Raw genomic sequence first — 20,432 nt, forward strand, 5'->3', positions numbered from 1 at the left:
TTGGGACTTCAAGATCAAAAGCTTTTGCAAGGAAAGGAAAGAGTCAACAAAACCAAAAGACAACCGACAGAATGGAAGAAGATATTTGCAAGTGACATATCAGATAAAAGGCTAGTATCCAAAATCTATAAAGAACTCATCGAGCTCAACACCCAAAGAACAAATAATCCAGTCAAGAAATGGGCAGAAGACATGAACGGACATTTCTGCAAAGAAGACATCCAGACGGTCTCCAGACACATGAAAAAATGCTCACCATCACTTGGCATCAGGGAAATACAAATCAAAACCACAATGAGATACCACCTCACACCAGTCAGAATGGCTAAAATTAACAAGTCAGTAAATGACAGATGTTGGCAAGGACATGGAGAAAAGGGAAACCTCCTACACTGTTGGTGGGAATGCAAGCTGGTGCAGCCACTCTGGAAAACAGCATGGAGTTTCCTCAAAGGTTAAAATAAAGCTATCCTACAACCCAGCAATCTCATTACTGGGTATTTACCCTAAAGATAGAAACATAGTGATCTGAAGGGGCACATGCACCTGAATGTTTATAGCAACAATGTCCACAATAGCCAAAGTATGGAAAGAACCTAGATGCCCATCAACTAGAGAAAGAAGAAGTGAGATAGATAGATAGATAGATAGATAGATAGATCTATCTATCTATCTATATATATATAATGGAATACTATGCAGCCATCAAAAGAAATGAAATCTTGTCATTTGTGATGATGTAGATGGAAGTAGAGGGTATTATGCTGAGTGAAATAAGTCAATCAGATAGAGAAAATTATCATATAATCTCCCTGATTCAGAATTTTAGAGGTAGAGTATGGGGTTTGGGGGGTAGGGAAGGAAAAAATGAAACAAGATGGGATTGGGAGGGAGACAAACCATAAGAAACTCTTAATCTCACAAAAAAAACTGAGGGTTGCTGGGGTATGGAGAGGGTGGTTGAATTATGGACATTGGGGAGGGTATGTGCTATGGTGAGTGCTGTGAAGTGTGTAAACTTGACAATTCACAGACCTGTACCCCTGGGACAAATAATACATTATATTATTATACATTACAAGGTATGTTAATAAAAACAAAAAAAGAAAAGGCAAATAGATCAATGGGACAGAATAGACACCTCAGAAATACACCCACATTAATGTAGTCAACTGATATTCTCTAATAAATGATGCTGGAACAACTGGACATCTACATGTAAAAAAAATGAATCTAAATGCAGACCTTATGCCCTTCATCAAAACTAACTCAGAATGGATCACAAACCTAAATGTAAAATGCAATACTATAAAAACACCTAGAAGTTAAAATAAGAGAAAACCTAGATGGCTTTGGGTATTGTGATGACTATTTAGACATGTCACCAAAGTCATAATTCATGAAAGAAAGGGTTGATTAGTTGTACTTTATTAAGTTTAAATACTTCTGTTCTGTGAAGGACAATGTCAAGAGATCAAGCAGACAGGCCTCAGAGGGGGAGAAATCATTTGCAAAAGGCACCTCTGATAAAGGATTGTTCAAATTATACAAAGAACCCTCAAAGCTCAACAATAAGAAAAGAAACAACCTGATTTTAAAATGGGCCAAAGGCTCTAATGGATACCATAACACATAACACACAGAGATAGCAAATAAGCATATGAAATGATGTTCCACATCACAAGTCATCAGAAAAATGCAAATTAAAGCAACCATAGATAGCAGTACATATGTATCTGGCCCAAATCCAGAACATTCACAATGCCAAATGCTGCAGAGGATGTGAAGCAACAGGAACCCTTATTCAATGCTGGTAGGAATGCAGAATGACACAGTCATTTTGAAAGATAGTTTGATAGGATTTTATAAAACTAAATATATTCTTACCATATAATGCAGACATTATGCCACTTGGTTTTTACCCTAATGAACTGAAAACTTGTCAAACAAAAGCAAACACATGGGTGTTTATGGCAACCTTACTCATAATTACCTAAGCCTGGAAGCAATAAAGATGTCCTTCAGTAGGTGAATGGATAAATTAAACCATGGTATATTCAGAAGAGTAGTATTCAGCCCTAAAAATAAATGAGCTGTTAACCCATGAAAAGATGTGAAGGAAACTAAAAAGAATGTTACTAAGGTCAAGAAGCCCATCTGAAAAGGCTACAGAAATACCTCATGATCTGTAAAGGGCAATAAAGCAAAGCACAATAAAACAAGGTATGCCTGTACATACTGCATGATTTCGACTCTATGCCATTCTGAAAAAGGCACAAGTCAGTAAAAAGATCAGTGACTACCATTGGATGGGGTTGGGATGGACAAACAGGTAAAGCACAGAGGAGTTTTAGAGGAATGAACATACTGTCCATGACACCATAATGATGGATATATATCATTATGTATCTGTCAAAACCCACAGACAATTCCAAGAGTGAACAGTAAACTATGAGATGTAGGTGATCATAATGTATCTGTAGAGGTTCATCAGCTGTAGCAAATGGGACACCTTGGTGGCGGATGTTAATAATAGGGAAGTTGTGCATATGTGGGGCCTGGGATTGTATGGGAAATCTCTGTACCTTCTATCTCAGCTTTGTTGTGAACATCAAACTGCTCTAAAAAATTAGGTCTTAACAAAAAAAGAGTAGCTGGGTAATAGAAAAAAAAAGAAAGACGGAAAAATTTGCATGGTTGCCTACTAAGCAAAAATGAATATTACTTCTGGCAACAGTTAAAGTCATTTAGTGAAAGTGACAGCTAGAGAAGACAATTTGACAAGAGTCCTTCTAGGACACTTAAAAATTCATGACCAAATAGATTTGTTCACCTACGGTTTCTTCTGTTTGGTATGCAGCCAAAGTTTTAGTAAATTGCTTTAAGAAGCTCTAATTATTTATCATCTACCTACAAAAGCTAAGTATATTTTAATACTTACTAAATATTTCTGCAGTTACTCTTTTTTCTCTTGTTCCAGTGAACTATCACTCATAACCGTAATTCTGTCCTTTGTTCAGTGAGAGTAGCAAAATTTCATTACGTTGTTTGAATTCTTCTTGTGGGGAAGTGAGAAGTTTGAATTTCTCTTATCGGGACTGGGCTAGGGTGGGAGGGTGTTGAGGACATTCAGACAGAACTGAGCATAATGTCCCAGAGTGCATCCAAGGAGTAAAACTAAAACTGAGATCCAAGCAAGCTGTCTAGGCACAGCATCTGTGTAGTGTATATCTCATGGGAGCACTGGTCACACGGTGAGGCAGCCAGAGGGTAGACACTACTGAGGTGGAACCCAGCTTTGAGCTGTCAAGCCAGACATGTCTTGTTCAACTGGAGACCTCGAAACAGAAGGCAGGAGATGGAAGACTAGGTGATTTCCAGAATAGGTGCTGAAGCTACAGTCCCCTTTATATAGAACAACAATGGGTTCCCTCTGGTAAGGAGGACGCCATTAAAATCACAGCAAACTCCAAAGGGATATAAAAATCATGTACATTACTACATTAAAATGTCATGACTTGCTTCACTGTGTAGGACATAAATTGGGCCATGGCCATCTTTTTGGTTGTATATGGATTTTCATGGTATTACAATATTCAACAGTGTTTTCATTATTATAATGCTTTTACGTCCTCTCTTCCCAGTCTTTTTTCTGAGATACTTTCATCTACATTGTGCTCTGGGGGCTTGGCAAGCCCTCCTCTTACATAAGCTTCTGTAATAGGGCTGACCCCATAGTTTAAACTACAGCAAATTCTCTTGAGTGAGAGGCAGAGCAGAGAGCAGAATGCCCTGGGTTCTGTGATCTCTTCTCTTCCCCTTTGAAGAAAAAGGGCAAATTAGGAATTTGTCCTAATTTCCTGTCTTTCGTGATTCCCTGTTTTATGACTTGCCTCCCCCTCTTCGGACCCTGAGAGAGAGGTAAGGTAGTGTGTTAGTACAGTGTGCTGGGTTGCATATGTCATACAGAACAATTGCTGGACATCGTGTTATCCCTGCCGTCATGACCCTGAACACCCCACTGTTAACCTGGGCATGCGTGATAACACTGGCAGCGCCACTTTCCAACGGGGGGGGGGGGCGGGGGGCTCTTCACCCAGAGAGAGCATAGATACTGTTTTCCTCAAATGTGGGTCTCCCAATAAATAAAAGAAAACAGTTTCCATTTAAGTTGATATTTGTTATCTGTGGTTAAAAATAAAACATGCGAACATATTTTTCAGGGAGAAGAGATTCCGTAATGGCATATAGGGTATGATTCCAATTTCACAATTAGTCAGGAAACAAAAATATTTACAGTACTTACTTCTAAGTGATAGAGCTATGGGTGACTATTTTCTTCTATATATTCTAATAAAAAATTTTTTAAAAATTACTGCTATAAAAATATTACTGCTATATAGGATACACAAATTTCTTTTTTTTTTTTAAGATTTTATTCATTTAATTGACAGACAGAGATCACAAGTAGGCAGAGAGGCTGGCAGAGAGAGAGGGGAGGAAGCAGGCTCCCCGCTGAGCAGAGAGCCCGATGCGGGGCTCGATCCCAGGACGCTGGGATCATCACCCGAGCTGAAGGCAGAGGCTTTAACCCACTGAGCCACCCAGGCACCCCAGGATACACAAATTTCAACAGATAATTCCAACTGAACTCTTATCAACACGAAGTCATAGGATACTTTTACTCTTTTTTCTGAAAACCCAAAATTTCATAATTCACACAATTGGCTAATGTTAGCAAAATCCAAAATTAATAAATAGAATACCATATAAATAAAAATCTGCTGAATGTACATATAAACATATACACTTAAAAATACAATACCCCTGGAAGGGTAGAAAGAAGCTAGTAATGGTCTTTAGAGAAGGAAATTGAGTAACTATAGACATTACTGTGTCTCTGAGATTTTTGGTAGTTTTGTGTTATGTAATTTTTTTTTAATTAAAGATATAATTAAACACAAAGAAAAATAAAAACACATGTTTAGAGTCCTTCAACTACTCTTTTCAGTCACTTTTTGGTCCCTTCCTTACACATAAAGCTCTTTTCCATTGTTAGATTAGTTTGCTCTGGCTTTGATTTATTTTGACTTACTGCCAAAAATGTACGATCTCTCCTATTGCCATGTTTGGATAATAAATAACTAGAACCTGTTTTCCCACTAAATGTTTCAACACTGAATGTTGTTGATAATTTTTCCTTCTTTGTAAAACCTCTCACAATGCTGCTATTAAAGAAGATGTAACTGCTGCGTTTGACCCTGATTTCAGGGAGGTGAAGTTTTGTTTATAGAAAAGCCTTGAAGTTACAATTAAGGTATATAACCATGATTGTCACAGAATGGTTGCCAACTCAAGGGCCAGGTCTACATACTCAGGAGTACCCTGACTCATTCGTGCAAACTCACTGGGATAACCTAGTGCTTTTCTCAGTTTTCAACTTCCTCCTTTCAATTTTAACTTCCATATACTACCTTGTTTCTTCTGAGACTAAAAAGGCATGAATCAGATGTGTCAAGAAAAGGCATGAAGCAGTGCAACAGAGCGAAGATAATCCTTTCAGCAATGGAGGCAAAGATGGTTTCTCAACAAGAGAAAAAAACATGGACTAGATGACTTCCCGAAGTCTCTTCCAGAGTAGCTTGCACATATACAATATTTACTTTTGTTGCCTCAGGTTTAGGTTAAGTATGGTTTGCAGATTGTTCTCATGGTTATACAAACACTGTATGTGTTAATTTATAAATTTTGACACTAACTGATGACAGGTGGCTTGTGTGCAAAGACCGTGGTATTTAAACATTTAGAAGAGAAATAAGGACATGAAGGAAATAATGAACATTGAAAAAGTGGTAAGGTTAATAAACTCGTGGCGTAAATTAACTGCCTCAGCACTCATAAATGTTTCATCTGAATTCCTGAGCATCTATTTAGTTAGTCAAGGTTTAAAGGGGAAAGGTTGATGGGGCAGGAGAACTGAGAAACTTCTGAATAACTACTATTTTAATGTGAGTGGAGGGGACCAAGTAGACCACTAGAATGAAATCAAATTCCACAAGGAGGCAGACAGAGAGCACTGAAAGATCTAAGCAAAGAGAAGTGCCAGTTGTGGAAAATCAACAAGCTATAAACCATCTGAATAGAATAACAAGGGAAATAGGAGTTAGAAGTGAGAAAACAGTAATTCAAAGTATTGAGAGTAGAAGTTAAACATGCCAGCTAAACTAGATATCATCATGAAGGAAATATTTTATTTTACACAGTCTGAAAGACTAATTCTGAAAATTGTTCTTAAGAGTTACACAGTAGGGGCGCCTGGGTGGCTCAGTGGGTTAAAGCCTCTGCCTTTGGCTCGGGTCATGATCCCAGAGTCCTGGGATCGAGCCCCACGTCCGGCTCTCTGCTCAGCGGGAAGCCTGCTTCTCCCTCTCTGTCTGCCTGCCTCTCTGCCTGCTGTGGTCTCTGCCTGTCAAATAAATAAATTAAAAAAAAGAAAAAGAGTTACACAGTAAGCAAAAATAAGAAAAACAAAGCAAAAACACAAACAATGATCAGAGTGCATGTATGAGATTATAGCTCAACAACGGCATGTATAATGGTGGGGCCAGTTTAACTCACCGGTGTGATAAACAGTTTAAAATTGAGAACATTTGCATACTGAATAAACGTCTTATTCCATTTGATTTTTAAAAAGTGCTCTTTAGAAAGCAGGCACGATGTCGGGGAGGGGCAGAGGGCGAGAGCGAATCTTAAGCAGGCTCCATGCACAGAGCGAACACGAGGCTTCATCTCATGACCTGAGACCATGACCCAAGCAGGAATCAAAAGTCAAGTGCTTAACTGATTAAGACACCCAGGTGCCTCATATTGTCTTTTTAAATATTGATCATTAACTCACCACAAATACAGACTGTCGGTAAATTGTGCTTATTTTGAAATGTCTTAGTCACATATGGTTTTATACATATTATGTATTTCAACTTAAAAAGGGAAAGAGAATACAGACAATTCTTTTAAATGCAGAGGTTTTTTTTAAGATTTTGTTTATTTATTTGACAGAACAAGAGACAGCAAGAGAGAGAACACAAGGGGGACGGGGAGTGGGAGAGGGAGAAGCAGGCTTCCCGCTGAGCAGGAAGCCCAACATGGGGCAGGGCTCTCGATCCCAGGACCCTGAGATCATGACCTGAGCCACCGAGGCTCCCCTAGATAATTCTTTTAGAGTCAAGAGAGAGTTTTTGCTTTTTTAAGATAGCAGGTAATAGTGATGGATTGATCCAATAAGGAGGGTAAAATCAACATACAGGAAGAAGAAAGGACACTGGCAGAAGTGAAATCCTTGAGGAAGCCTGAGGGGATAGAGTCCATGGCATTAGTAGAGAAGTTGTCCTTAATTAGAAGCAAACAACTAGCCAGCTGACATGGGTAGAAATGCAGGTAAGTTGATAGGTGTGGTGTTGAGAGAGTGCAGGATCTTCGTATCGTGTCTATTTTCCCAATGAAATGATGAGAAAGGACTTTAGCCCTTGTGGCATCCAAAACTTGTCAGGGAGAGGGAAGCAGTGGGAGTGGGCTAGAAGACAGGACATGAAGGTTCGAGAATCGTAAGCCTGAGATTTTGATTTTGAGGGGGGTGAAGAAACAGAACGACAGCTCTAGGGAATGGTGCCTGGAATGAGGGGCTCAGGGGTGGTTGAAGGAAAGATCTCAGGATAAGAGCAAGTCAAGGAACAGGTGGAGAGGCCTGGCGATTGTGTGGGCCATTTTCCTGATTAGAGAAATCACCGGACATTGATTTCGGAGCTGGAGAGAGGGAGAAGGTATGGAAAGTTGGACGAAGGTCTAAATTTTTCAGAGAATAGGAATGACTAGTAAAACCTCACCATAAAGGTGGGTAGGTTCTTGTTGAGTCTGGAGTTTGATGTTATGTGCACTTAAAATTAATATTTTTGTAAGTATGTAAACAAACATTTTATTAATAACCATAAATATCTGCCCAGAACAAAGGCTACATCAGACACAACTAGTTTATATTAAATGAAAAAACCAAAAATATTTTTATATATTTAGCAATAAAACCAGAGAGCAACTTTCTATCATGATCATTAATGTTATTCTTAACCTTAAAGGATGAATAAGAAATCTCCAGACTCAGAAAGTGGTCAGTTACCTTCCAACTTGAGAACTGTGAGAGGATTAAGTAAGAATATCAAGGAAGCCTTTGGAATAAGACTTGATCAATACTAAGTACCTGTTGAAAGTCATGAGAAAGTAAAACTAAATGTGACCTCATATGAAGGAAAAATCCCCAAGTCTGCTTTGCCACTTTTCTTTATATATTATCTTAAACCAAAACCAAACCCAACTTTTATAATTAAGGTCACCTGATCTATACTGGTTTTCCCTAACTTGTAGGGCCAGGTATTTTTTCTAGTATTTCTTAGAAGAGACTTGTGTTAAGTACATAGACTCTGCTTCTGGATGTTGTTAAGTCCCGGGGGAAGGATGTAATAATTGAAGTTGTGACAACTAGCTAACAATATTTTTCTAATCATGCGGTATGTATTAAGATGCCAAACTCAGAATCCATAAAGTTAAATGTATTTGATCACTTAAACATGGCAAAGTCAAATGAAGAAACCTTAAACAGGGTTAACTTTTTAACTTTAAACAAGGTTATTTAAAAAAATTTAAATTTAAATTCAGTTAACATATAGTGTATTATTAATTTCAGTGGTAAGTTAAGTGATTTGTCACTTGTATATAACACCCAGTGCTCATTACATCACGTGCCCTCATTAATGCCCATCACCCAGTTGCCCCATTCTCCTTCGCCCCTCCCCTCCAGCAATCCTTAATTTGTTCCCTATAGTTAAGAATCTCTTATGGTTTGCCTCCCTCTGTGTTTTTATCTTATTAGAAGGCAAAAGAAAAATTGAGAAAATGTAACATGTGGGATGAAAAAGAATATCCCTAATATATAAAGAGGTTTTGTAAAATAATAAGAAAAACACCTATTTTTTTTTAAAAAGGGCAAGAGATGTGAATATGAATAGGGATTGAAAAGAAAATAAATGGATAATGAATATATAAAAAGGTGTTTTGACTTCTCAAACACTGTTAATGAGAATGAAAATTAGAATGGTATTGACTTTTTGGTAAATTGGTAAAGCTGGTAGATTTCTATCAAAATCCCCAATATGTATACATATTGATCAGCAATTCCACTTCTAGGAATTTATTCTAAGGAGATGAGGTGACAAAACCCAAATCATAAAAGAGTGTCTCAGCATCAGTAACAGTAGCAAAACATTTGTAAGTGTCCGTAGTCACGAAAAGAAACATCCAACAGATTGCTGAATGAAACGAATATGTTATAAAATAACCTGTGTAGTTTTGGTTACATTTATGTAAAAATATATGTTCAAAATATGTGTGTGTGTGTGTGTGTGTGTGTGTGTATGTGATGTAAATGTCCCAACTGATGCCTGCAAGGATGCTTCCCAACCATGTGAACGGTGATTATCTTTAAGCAGGGGGATTCTGATCATCTTTACTTCCAAGTTTGTGCTTTTGTATATTGTTTCAACTGCATATGAGGACTGTTTACCACCCTCGTGATTAGGTTATCCCTCCTCAGGGTTGTCGCTCTTATTCTCCCCTCAGCCTGGAACACCTTTTAGCCCTTTCAGTTCTTGGTTGTCATGTCCCCCATTGGAAGGGTTTGCATTTACTACCGTATTTGAAATAGAAACCTTACCCCTCTGAGCCCATGCTCCATCCCTTGTCTCCACTTTGGTTTTCTCCATTATACTTGCCACCATCTAATATGTTTTAATTTATATTTGTTTATTAACTTGTTAGTTATCACCTGACTCTTCCCCTCTCCCACTAGAAAGTAAACCCCATAAGGGCAGGACTTTGTCTTATACTGAGCTGTAACCCCAGAGCTGGGAACAGTGCCAGTTACAATATCAGGTACTTAATACATGCACATATATGTGAATCGAATATTCTTGTACCTGCACTCTAATTCCTTACAAGAAATTCTCCAAAAAGGCCTTGATTAAAAAGGAGGAGAATGATTAACTTATGAACACTTCAAGTATTACCTTACATTCAGGTTAATTTCTATGTTGAATTTTACTCAGCTGAAGTTTAATTGAGCTCTCAGTGTAGGGGGGAAACACATATTTTTTTTCTTCCAAGTCCTTGATCATCTTTGAATCAAATTAAGTGCCTTGTTCTTAAACTGCTGAAAACCTGTTGCTCACAACAGGTAAGAATCCAGAAAAGAACACATAGAAATTTCAAAGTGGCAGAAACTGTGAACTTCCTTCTCCCCATATTTTGGAATCCAGTTTTCTTGGCCAGATGGAGGGACTCTGGATGTCCCTCTGTTGACACAGGAAATATGAATCTGATGCTACTTTCCACCACCCCAAGCCCAGGCCTCAAGGAAAAGGGCCCATTCCTCCACCCTCGCTGTGGTAGATACTGTACTTGGATGACCTGATTTCATGGTGCTGGTGATATTTAGGATATGGTTGGGGGGGCCCTCCAAGTTGCATTTACCTGTTTATTTCTCAAGGGCTGAACCACTTCCCTAATGCACAACTCGAGATCATTGAGGTAGTCTTTTTCCGTCTGTATCAGCTCCTTAATGATTTTCGAACGCTTTGCCATCATTCTCTGCACCTGGTGCTCCTCCGGAGTTAGGGTCTCAGTGGCAGAAGCCCCGGCCTGGGGAGTCATCTTTTCTGTTAAATAAAAACATGTATGTACAAGTGAGACATTCTGCTGAGGTTTCTTCCTTCATCATTACAAACACGGTTGGATTGCTTTTAGCAAGGAAAAAGGCACAAAGTGTCTTCAGAGTATGTTCTTAGGAAGAAGTGTGTAGTAGTTAGGCCTAAGGTTGGAATCCTATGAAACTATGAGCAACAAGGGATGAGAGAAGAGATACTTCTGACTAGTCAGCTGAATGACACTTGACTGTCATGGCTTGTCTTTAAAATATCCCTTTGTTACTATATTAAGCTATAAACCTTGTCTTCAGGCTGGAAATAAAAAATGTATTAAAATCAGTTCAGAACTTCTGCATACATTTGCTTTTGAATCAAGGGATGATTTTTAATTAGTAAGTGGAACGCCTTCCCATTTTGCCCCTATTATTAAAAATAATTGTCCCTCTTCATTCATATGTGGAATATAAGAAACAGCACAGAGAGTCATAGGAGAAGGGAGGGAAAACTGAAAGGGAAGTAGAGGGAGAAAAACCATGAGAGACTGTTAACTCTAGGAAACAAACGGAGGGTTGCTGGAAGGGAGATGGGTGGAGGGTTGGGGTAGCCGGGTGATGGGCATTAAGGAGGGCACGTGATGTAATGAGCACTGGTGTTGCACACAACTGATGAATCATTGAACACTACATCGGAAACTAATGATGTACTGTATGTTGGTTAATTAATTTAAGTTAAGAAAATTGCCTTTCATTCTTAATAATATGCAAACCTCAATGACATGGACTGAGGAGTGAGGAAGTGGTAGACTGAATACATGTCAACTAGGATTTTTCACAGCCCATCTTCAATATCAGGGGTATCTTGTTATTTCAAAATTCTTGAACTGCCAACTGGAAAATTTCAATTAAAAAATTCACTGTGCAGGGGCACCTGGGTGGCTCAGTGGGTTAAAGCCTCTGCCTTTGGCTCAGGTCATGATCTCAGGGTCCTGGGATCGAGCCCCGCATGGGGCTCTCTGCTCGGCAGGGAGCCTGCTTCTTCCTCTCTCTCTGCCTGTCTCTCTGCCTACTTGTTATCTCTGAGTGTCAAATAAATAAATAAAATTTTTTAAAAAATTCACTGTGCAGAGGAGATATTGAGATAAATGGGAAGGCTCACGTAGAGCCAGAGTTATAATATGAGAAAGCTAAATGTCTTCAAGAATGAGCTTCCCACAGCAATGGAAAATTTTGGAAGCCCCAAACGAGGTCACAGATGAAGTCAGAGCAGTGATAGATAATACGGCAGTATGCGCATTGTGTAAATGAATTTTCTTCGAGCTTGAAGTCATCACAAATTTCATGTTCATCTTAATGTCTCCCATTGCAAAAGTAATTTTATTTCCTTTAAAACTAAAGTGATTCTTTTTTTTTTTAAAGATTTTATTTATTTATTTGACAGATAGAGATCACAAGTAGGCAGAGAGGCAGGCAGAGAGAGAGAGAGAGAGGAGGAAGCACGGTCCCTGCTGAGGAGAGACCCTGATTTGGAGCTCGATCCCAGGATTCCGGGATCACTACCTGAGCTGAAGGCAGAGGCTTTAACCCACTGAGCCACCCAGGCGCCCCAAAACTAAAGTGATTCTAGTAACCGGTATGTGATATCTTCGATGCTGAACTACCTCCTGAGAATGTAGAGCTTTACAAAAGGGCTTATAAAGGGTCTGTATGGAGAGAAAAAAAAAGTACACAGTGTATGGAAACGGAAATAAAGAGAGAATTTTCTCTCGGCTCACTCCAGAAACAAGGCTAAAACAACTGGAGAATCATTCCAGTAGAGGGTTCAACATAATTCTCAATGTAGAGACTGCTCCTAGAAGAAGTAAGGAACACTCCTCTCTCCTTGGCCCATTCATCCCAGGAATTCAGCCAGAGGCTCCATAATCAAACATCTGTGGATGTTGGTTGAAGGTATTTCCAACATTAGTTTGACAGGTACCCTAGATGGGTCTTTAAGCGATCCTGACTTGCAAGTGAATACGCTTCCACATCCTCTGCCCAGTAACTACTCTTCCTTTAGCAGAAAAGATGATGGATTTGACAAATGGCCTCTGAGAGCCCAGAGTTTTACAAGGCTGGGGACATTTGGTGCCAAAGAAATAATCTAATTAAGTTCTGTAAGAAGAAAAAATCTATGCAAGGAAAGAGAAGGAATGCATGAGGAGGTCTGCAGCTTTCATATCTTGAGTTATGTTATGAGAATTTTTGGATGCTTGCTAATATTTTTTGTTGGAAAGTAGAAGAAATCTGCCTCTTAGCATCCCAAATTCAAAAGGAAACGTTACAGTGAGGCATCTTTCCTATGAATTATTTTGGATCTAAAAGAGGAAGGCAGGTCACTGAGCAGGAGAGACGCAGTGAGCAGGTTGTATACACAAGTAGACCTTTGTGAGCCTCTTTAACAGGGCAGGGGGGGAACGACGGGGGTTCCTTTCTCCTGCGACATATGAATTAGCTCATAGAAAGAAACCTCACTAGTAGAGAGCTGACAAACCGTTTCAGATTGTATCCAGTTATTACCTAATGCCTTGAAAATAAAAGGGACCCTGTTGAAAAACTGTTTTGACTGATACCTACTTCTCCACATTCTAAACTTTTTGTGCCTTATAATCTGTCAATGATTTGGAGGGCTAGCAAGGAGAAAGTATTCTTCCCTAAGCATTGGCAAAGAGATATCCCTAAAATCCATTCTCAGGTTCCCTTTACTCCTGAATTCCAGGACTCAATTCCTATACCAATTCAACCTATTTCACAGATTTTCCAGTTATTGCACTTTATTTTTTTTTAAGATTTTATTTATTTATTTGACAGCCAGAGATCACAAGTAGGCAGAAAGGCAGGCAGAGTGAGAGGAGGAAGTAGGGTCCCTGCTGAGCAAAGAGCCTGATGTGGGGCTTGATCCCAGGACCCTGAGATCATGACCTGAGCCGAAGGCAGAGGTTTTAACCCACTGAGCCTCCCAGGCACCCCTCCAGTTACTGCACTTCAAATGTCCAACATCAGATATATCAATTAAAAACTGCTTAGATTTTCTAATGCAGGTCCACAACGTGTTCAGAGCCAAGTTAGGGGAGTCACGGTGATGGAAATCAAGTGTCATTCAAGATATTGATTTTCAGAAACTTCTCCCTTCAAGTATAAACATCTTTTCAGAGAATCTGGAGTTCATATCTTATGAGATACCTTTGTTTCCTCTTTTGACACAAGTTTACTGCAGAAACAAAGGCCTGGATTGCATCATTTCATGATCCAATCTCTAAACACTTTCCATATTTGCCTTTCTTAAACCAACAAACTCTTCACAATGCACTGTGGGGACAAGTTTTATTTTTATGAGATCCTTCCCTACTTTTAAACTTGCATCTTTTAGTTATGCTATGTTTTATAAAACATTTGTAACACATGATTATTACCAATGTAGATCACCCAAATCAGTCAGCTATAATAACCTTTTTTTTTCTAGATAAAGGAACAGAGGAGCTAAGTATTTAGGAAAGAAGGAAAAATAGAGTTCATTCATTAGACATGAGTATTTTCTAGCAGTTAGCTTAAATTACAAGACTATGTCAAAATTAAAGTGAGACAGGCCCAAAGGCTAGATGGTTTTAATCAAAATATGCCACTGGCGGCAGGCGGGGTAGCTGAGTGGCTCAGTTGGCTAAGCATCTGCCTTTCACTCAGATCATGATCCTGAGGTCCTGGGATAGAGCCCCACATCAGGCTCTTGCTCAGTAGGGAGCCTGCCCCCACCCGAACCCTGCTCACACTCTCTCTCAAATAAATAAATAAAATCTAAAATATATATATATATATGCCACAGTGCATGCAAACAGTTTCAGGTAAATGGCATGCTTTTTCTAATCTTCTATTTCTTTCACACTCGAGCTTTATTTTTCCAGCAGTGATCATTAATTTTCACTATTCGAGCCACAGATTTCATAGGTAACCTGTGGAAATTCTCAACAGAGGAAGTTTATGTAAAAGGAGGTGGCTGCAGTTTGGGGAAAGAATAATCAGACTTAGCATCAGCTCTGCCACTCCTAGCAGCAAGAACATGGTGGATAAATTAGATAGCCTCGCAGAGACTCAGATTCCTCATCTATAGAATAGGAATGAAAACCATCATCACGTCAACAGGAAGACTGAATTAAAGGAGCATCTGTATGTGGAAGTTCCTTGAGATCTTCAAAACAATCTAAGTATTCATTATTTCTATAGACATTAGAATGCAAGGTTTCATTTCTCTACATTCTCAAACTTTTCCACCACCTTGGGCAAACAACTATCCCATTTTATTATAGTTACCAACTTGTCAAGAAAAAGACATGTTTCTGAAGTACGGGGAGAGCCATGTTCAGTTGGGAGAGGAAGTGGAGAAAAAAATAGGGGTGCTGCTCTTGGAGGAAAGTGAGACTCAAGCTGGGGTTTGGAATCCTGAGCAGCTTCCCTGCCTTGGGTGTATGCATGGGGAGAAACTTGGTTTTTAAGGAGATGAAAAGGAACCCAAAGGGAAAAACATCTTTGGGGAGGTCTGAAGACAATCTGCAATGATTGTCCAAGTTTTGCTTCATGTACACACTTTCTGCTTTGTTGTTATTACTACTGTTACTGCTGTTTTGGAGTGGATTTTATTTTTTTTATTTTTGGAAAGATTGTATTTATTTATTTGAGAGAGAGAGATAGAGAGTATGAGCAGGGAGAGGGGCAGAGAAAGAGGGAGAGGGAGAAGCCAACTTCCCTCTGTGCAGGGGGCCCAATGTAGGGCTCAATCCCAGGACCCTGGGATCATGACTCAAGCTGAAGGCAGATGCTTAATGGACTGAGCCACCCAGACACCCCTTTGGGATGAATTTTAAAGAGAGGTAATTGGGTTTTTTTTTTCATATGATAAAATAATACATATTACAGGGATTAAGTGCCTAGACTGTGGACTAGATTTTCTGGGTAAACTACACCTCTAATACTTATTAGATCTTGGCCTTGGACAAGTTATTTAACTCTTTTTGTGTCAACTTCCTGATCTGTAAATTAAGGGTAATATTAATAAAACCTTATAAAATGATTATAAAGATAAAATGAATTAATGTTTGCTCAATTCAGCAGTGCCTGGCAATATTTAATATAGTAGATGTTCTGTATATATTTGCTATAATTATCAAATGTAATCCCTATTTATTATCTGTAATATAATTTTCACTGTATTATTGGTTGTATTCCTGTTTAGGCTATAAACGTTCCCAAATATTTCCTTGTGATTACAAGCATACATACAGCAGATAGTTTTGCTTTTTCTCAGTTTTTGTTTTGTATTAATGGACTCATATTCATATTCTTTCACAAATCAGTTTTTCAGCTGTGTCAGCATTTAGTGGCTATCTTTTCTTAAGTATATATATGAACATATATCTTTATTCTTTATAAGAGCAGAATACTTGTCAGGCACTGCCATTTGCCTGCCCAACAGGTAATCTCCTGTTGTCTTTCATAAACTGAACACTGAATAAATAAAAATGCTTACTTCTTAGATTCTTTTTCAATCTATGGTCCACTTATGGTCAATGAGATGTAAGCAGAAATCTCTGAGAGGGACTCTCAGGACTTGGGACAAGGAAAACTTGATTGGGATACCTTTTCTTTCACCTTGTACACCTCATGGCTGTTGCCTTCTTTTTCCTGTCTGGAATGTGGATGTGAGTCCTGAGGGGGCAGTGGCTAAGCTGGGACCATGGCGTGATCACCATGGGAATGAACACCTTTGCACAGTGGATGATGGTGTGGAAAGATAGGAAGAGTCTCCCTCCTCCTAGACATTTTTTTCTGAGATACGGAAATTTCTAGGTGTTAAGCTCCATTTTTTCTATTGCTTTTAGAAAAGTGCCTTCCTATCTGATAGGGATCTTTGTATCTGGAAGTACAAGTGCTGTAAGTAACATAACCTAAAATATGAAACCCGCCTAATAGGGGAGGAGGGATATTAGGAAGACATTTTGCAATCTAGAGAGTGGGTAATCATCACTATTTAACAGCAAAATATTTGTTAAATCTGTATCTCTGCATGCCAAGGCATGTAATTAGGGGAAATGGTAAAAAAAAAAAAATGCTGGCTTGTATTGATTATTTCGTGCTACTTTCCACACAATTGTACAAATGAGATAGGAACCCAAACCACAGCTAGTCAATCTATAAGGAGAGATAGAAGGAAAAAAAAAATCCTAAAGAAGATACTCTGCTGGTGGTCTATTATCTAAATAGTCTGGGAGTGCCAATTGCATTGAAAATGCCAACTGCTTCCATCTTCAAAGTGAAGCCCAAGAGATTGCTTTAGCAGGTGATGAGACTGTTGCCCAAGAACTTCTTCCACAGAGTTCTTTGCCATTCCAGAGAATGTAAACATACTAGCACACAAATTTGAGGGTGGTACCTGAAAGACTACTAATGGCCATTAGGCTAAGGGCATTCTACTCAATCCTGCCTACTTGAGCCCCCCTCCCCCATTCATCTGACTCTGTTAATCTCCTGCTGGTCTCTCTGGATCTCTGTTTATCTACTGTTGTACTTCTGCTTGGAGAGATATCTGGGCTTTGGAAAACATCTCTGGATATTAGTGGTCCTGATATAGCTTTCTGCTATTGATATGCTTTCTCCTGGTTTTTATAATCTGGATTCTTGCCCATTGTAGTAGGCAGAATAATGACAGTGGAAGGGAGGTCCACATGCTAATCCTCAGAACCTTTAAATGACAGGTTACCTTTCATGGCAAAGGGGATTTTGTAAATGTGATTAAGTTTAAAGAATCTGAGATGGAGAGATATCTTGCATTATCTGTGTAGACCCAATCCAATCACCTTATTTCTTAAAAGCAGAAGAGCAAAGCAGAAGAGAATGCAAGAGAGGTTAAAGTGAAAGGGACTTGACTTGCCATTGCTGGTTTTGAAGATGGAGGAGGGGCCTAAGAGCCAAGCTAATAGGGTTTAGACTGGGGAATATTTTTAAGAACATTGAACTACAAGCTTGTAAGACCCCTTCTGCCTTCTAGTGTTCCTCAGCAATTCTTGCTGCACTACCAGTTCAAGACTTCCTGTGCCGCAGCAGCTTTGTAGCCCAACACATAAGGAGTTCCTCAATCTGGGAGCCTAACTCCTAAGACCTGACCAAAGTTGCTTTCAAGAAGGGAAAGTTTACTACTTGCAGCAAGCAATGAGATTGTTGGGGATAGCTTCCAAAGCAGTGTCTCCAGGTACAGCAAGCTTAGCTTGGTTATGTTGAACAGTTCTCATCTTGTGGTTACCAAGAAGCTCTACAAGTTCCTGTTTTCATCTTGCCATCTCCTGGTTCAGCTTTTTCAGGATGTTCTGCAAGTGTAACTGAACCAACAGGGTTAAGGCGGTAGATTCAAATTTTCCACAGCAGGAAAAGTGGCCATCAATCTTGCTGATGGCTTAAGCTTCGCTAATGAAACAAACATGGGACTGTCTGTTGGAATTTTTCTTTCAATCTACTTTTTAGCCTTTGTTCAGTTGGTTTTGAGAATGGGCCAGAAAAATCACACTGGGAAAGTGGATGTAGGGTTGGACAACATTTTCAATGACATAAATATTAAAGATAAGCCAGTGGAGAGAGGAAATAGATGTATGGAAGAAAGGCAGGCCATGCCTTTCACAGACCACAGAAAGGCAATCCCAGCTTGCCTGAGGGAGATTCAGAGACTTTGGAAAATGCCAGATAACACACTTAAGGATTCTTTTAAAATTAAATTTAAAAATTTGTTTAAAAATTAAACTTAAAATTCATTTAAAAATACTCCCAATGAATGGATAAGCCTTCAAAAATGTGTAAGTAATCTTCTGAGGGCAGGAGCAAACTTTAAGCAGTCCTGGGAGTTCAGTGAGGCTAAAACCACCAAACCACCTGGAGGCATCTACAGATGCTGGTAGACTAGGAAGATGAGAACTTGTATGTGGGTGATGAGGAGGCAGGACATGTGGAACTGGCATCTGGACAAGGTCTCTGAACAGCAGTGGATCCTGACTGGAGAAACACCATAAAGTCAGAAGAGAAAGGAAAAAGGAAAGGAAAAGAAAGAAAAAGAAGGTGAACTACTACCTCAGAGGGAGAGACCTCAATAGAAATCATCTGTCTTAGCGATGGTTCTGGGTAGTGATAGAAAAAGCAGGATGGGTGGGATTCCCCAATAACTTGGGGACATTGGTCTGCTCTCATCTGAATTTAGGGCTTGGATTCACTGAATGCTTAACAATAATTAAGAGCCTATTATGAGTCTCAACCTGTCCTAGGGGCTGGGATACAGCAGTTTATAAAACATCAAAAAACAGATCCCTTTCCTCATGGAGCTTAAATTCTGGTTATTTAGTATACGAATTTATTTAGTGTCCCAAAAGGTGGTAAGCAGTATGGGAAAAAGGAAAGCAATGAGGTCTCCTAGGAAGTGCTAAAAGGTGTGCAATTTCATTTTATTTTTTTAAAGATTTTATTTATTTACTTGAGAGAGACAGAGTAAAAGAGCAGGGGTTTGAGGCAAAGACCGAGGGAAAGGGAGAAGCAGACTCCCCACTGAGCAGGGGGCCAGATGTCGACTTGATCCCAGGGCTCTGAGATCATGACCTAGGCCCAAGGCAGACAATTAACGAACTGAGCCACCCAGGCACCCAAAATGTGTGCAACTTTAAACAAGATAGTGGGGAAGGTCTCAAATTAAGCAGGTTTAAAAGATGAGAGACAGTCATGCAGTTATCTTGGGTATGTAGTTTTCAGCAGAGGAACCAGCGAGTGGGGAGGATGTGTATGGCCTATTCAAGGATCAGGAAGGAGGCCAGTGTGGCTGAAGTGGGATGGACAGGTGGGGTGGGTGGTAGAGGGGGAGGCAGGAAGCAAACTGGAGGAGTGGGCAGCTTGGCAGAGACTGTGGTGCTTAGTAAGCATCTTAAACATTTAAACTTTCTAGTGTTGCAGGAAAGATAAAAGTTTTGACAAAATTTAGATGCTTTTCAATTAGGCATGCATGTTAAAATTTTAAGGCCATCCATTAAAATCATGGAAACAGCAGGTGAAACTTCAAAACCCATAGATGCAAAAATGTAATTTGAAGGAAAAAAAGCAATTCAAAAGAAGAAAAGAGAAAACAGAAAGAGAGGAACAAATACAAGATAGTAAAGCCAAAATATGACACTTGTAGTGAGTCAAATGACAAGCATACCCAATTGGGCTTAAAAAGAACAAGCAATTTTGTGTTGTTTACAAAGGAGAGAAAAAAAACACACGAAAAGTTTGAAAGTTAAAAGTAAAAAAGGTTACAAGCCAATAATAATTAAAAGAGAGACAGTGAAGCTCTTTTTATATCTGACAAAATGAACTTGAAGGCAAAAGTAAAAGTAAGCACTATATAATGATGGATTATTCTTCCTGACATGAACATTTTAATTTTGTGTGTACTATATAACATGGTTTCAAAAGTGATGCATAAAGTAAAAAAGTTGCAAGAAGAATTTGACAGATCATCTGTAATAATGATTGTTTGGGTTTTTTTTTTAAGATTTTATTAATTTATTTGACAGACCGAGATCCCAAGCAGGCAAAGAGGCAGGAAGAGAGAGGGGGGGAAGAAGGCTCCCTGCTGAGCAGAGAGCCCAAT

At 39.1% G+C, this 20,432-nt stretch overlaps 1 protein-coding gene across 1 annotated transcript in view; it reads right to left on the reverse strand.

Moving 5' to 3' along the window:
- Positions 1-20,432, reverse strand: part of ARHGEF38 (Rho guanine nucleotide exchange factor 38) — a 132,819-nt gene that overhangs the window by 86,778 nt on the left and 25,609 nt on the right. Inside the window, exon 2 of the mRNA XM_044224362.1 lies at positions 10,576-10,760. Coding sequence (XP_044080297.1) covers positions 10,576-10,760 — 185 coding nt within the window. The remainder of the gene's footprint in view (positions 1-10,575; positions 10,761-20,432) is intronic.

This window comes from Neovison vison, chromosome 11 (assembly GCF_020171115.1).
Source record: "Neovison vison isolate M4711 chromosome 11, ASM_NN_V1, whole genome shotgun sequence".
Taxonomy (NCBI): Eukaryota; Metazoa; Chordata; class Mammalia; order Carnivora; family Mustelidae; genus Neogale; species Neogale vison.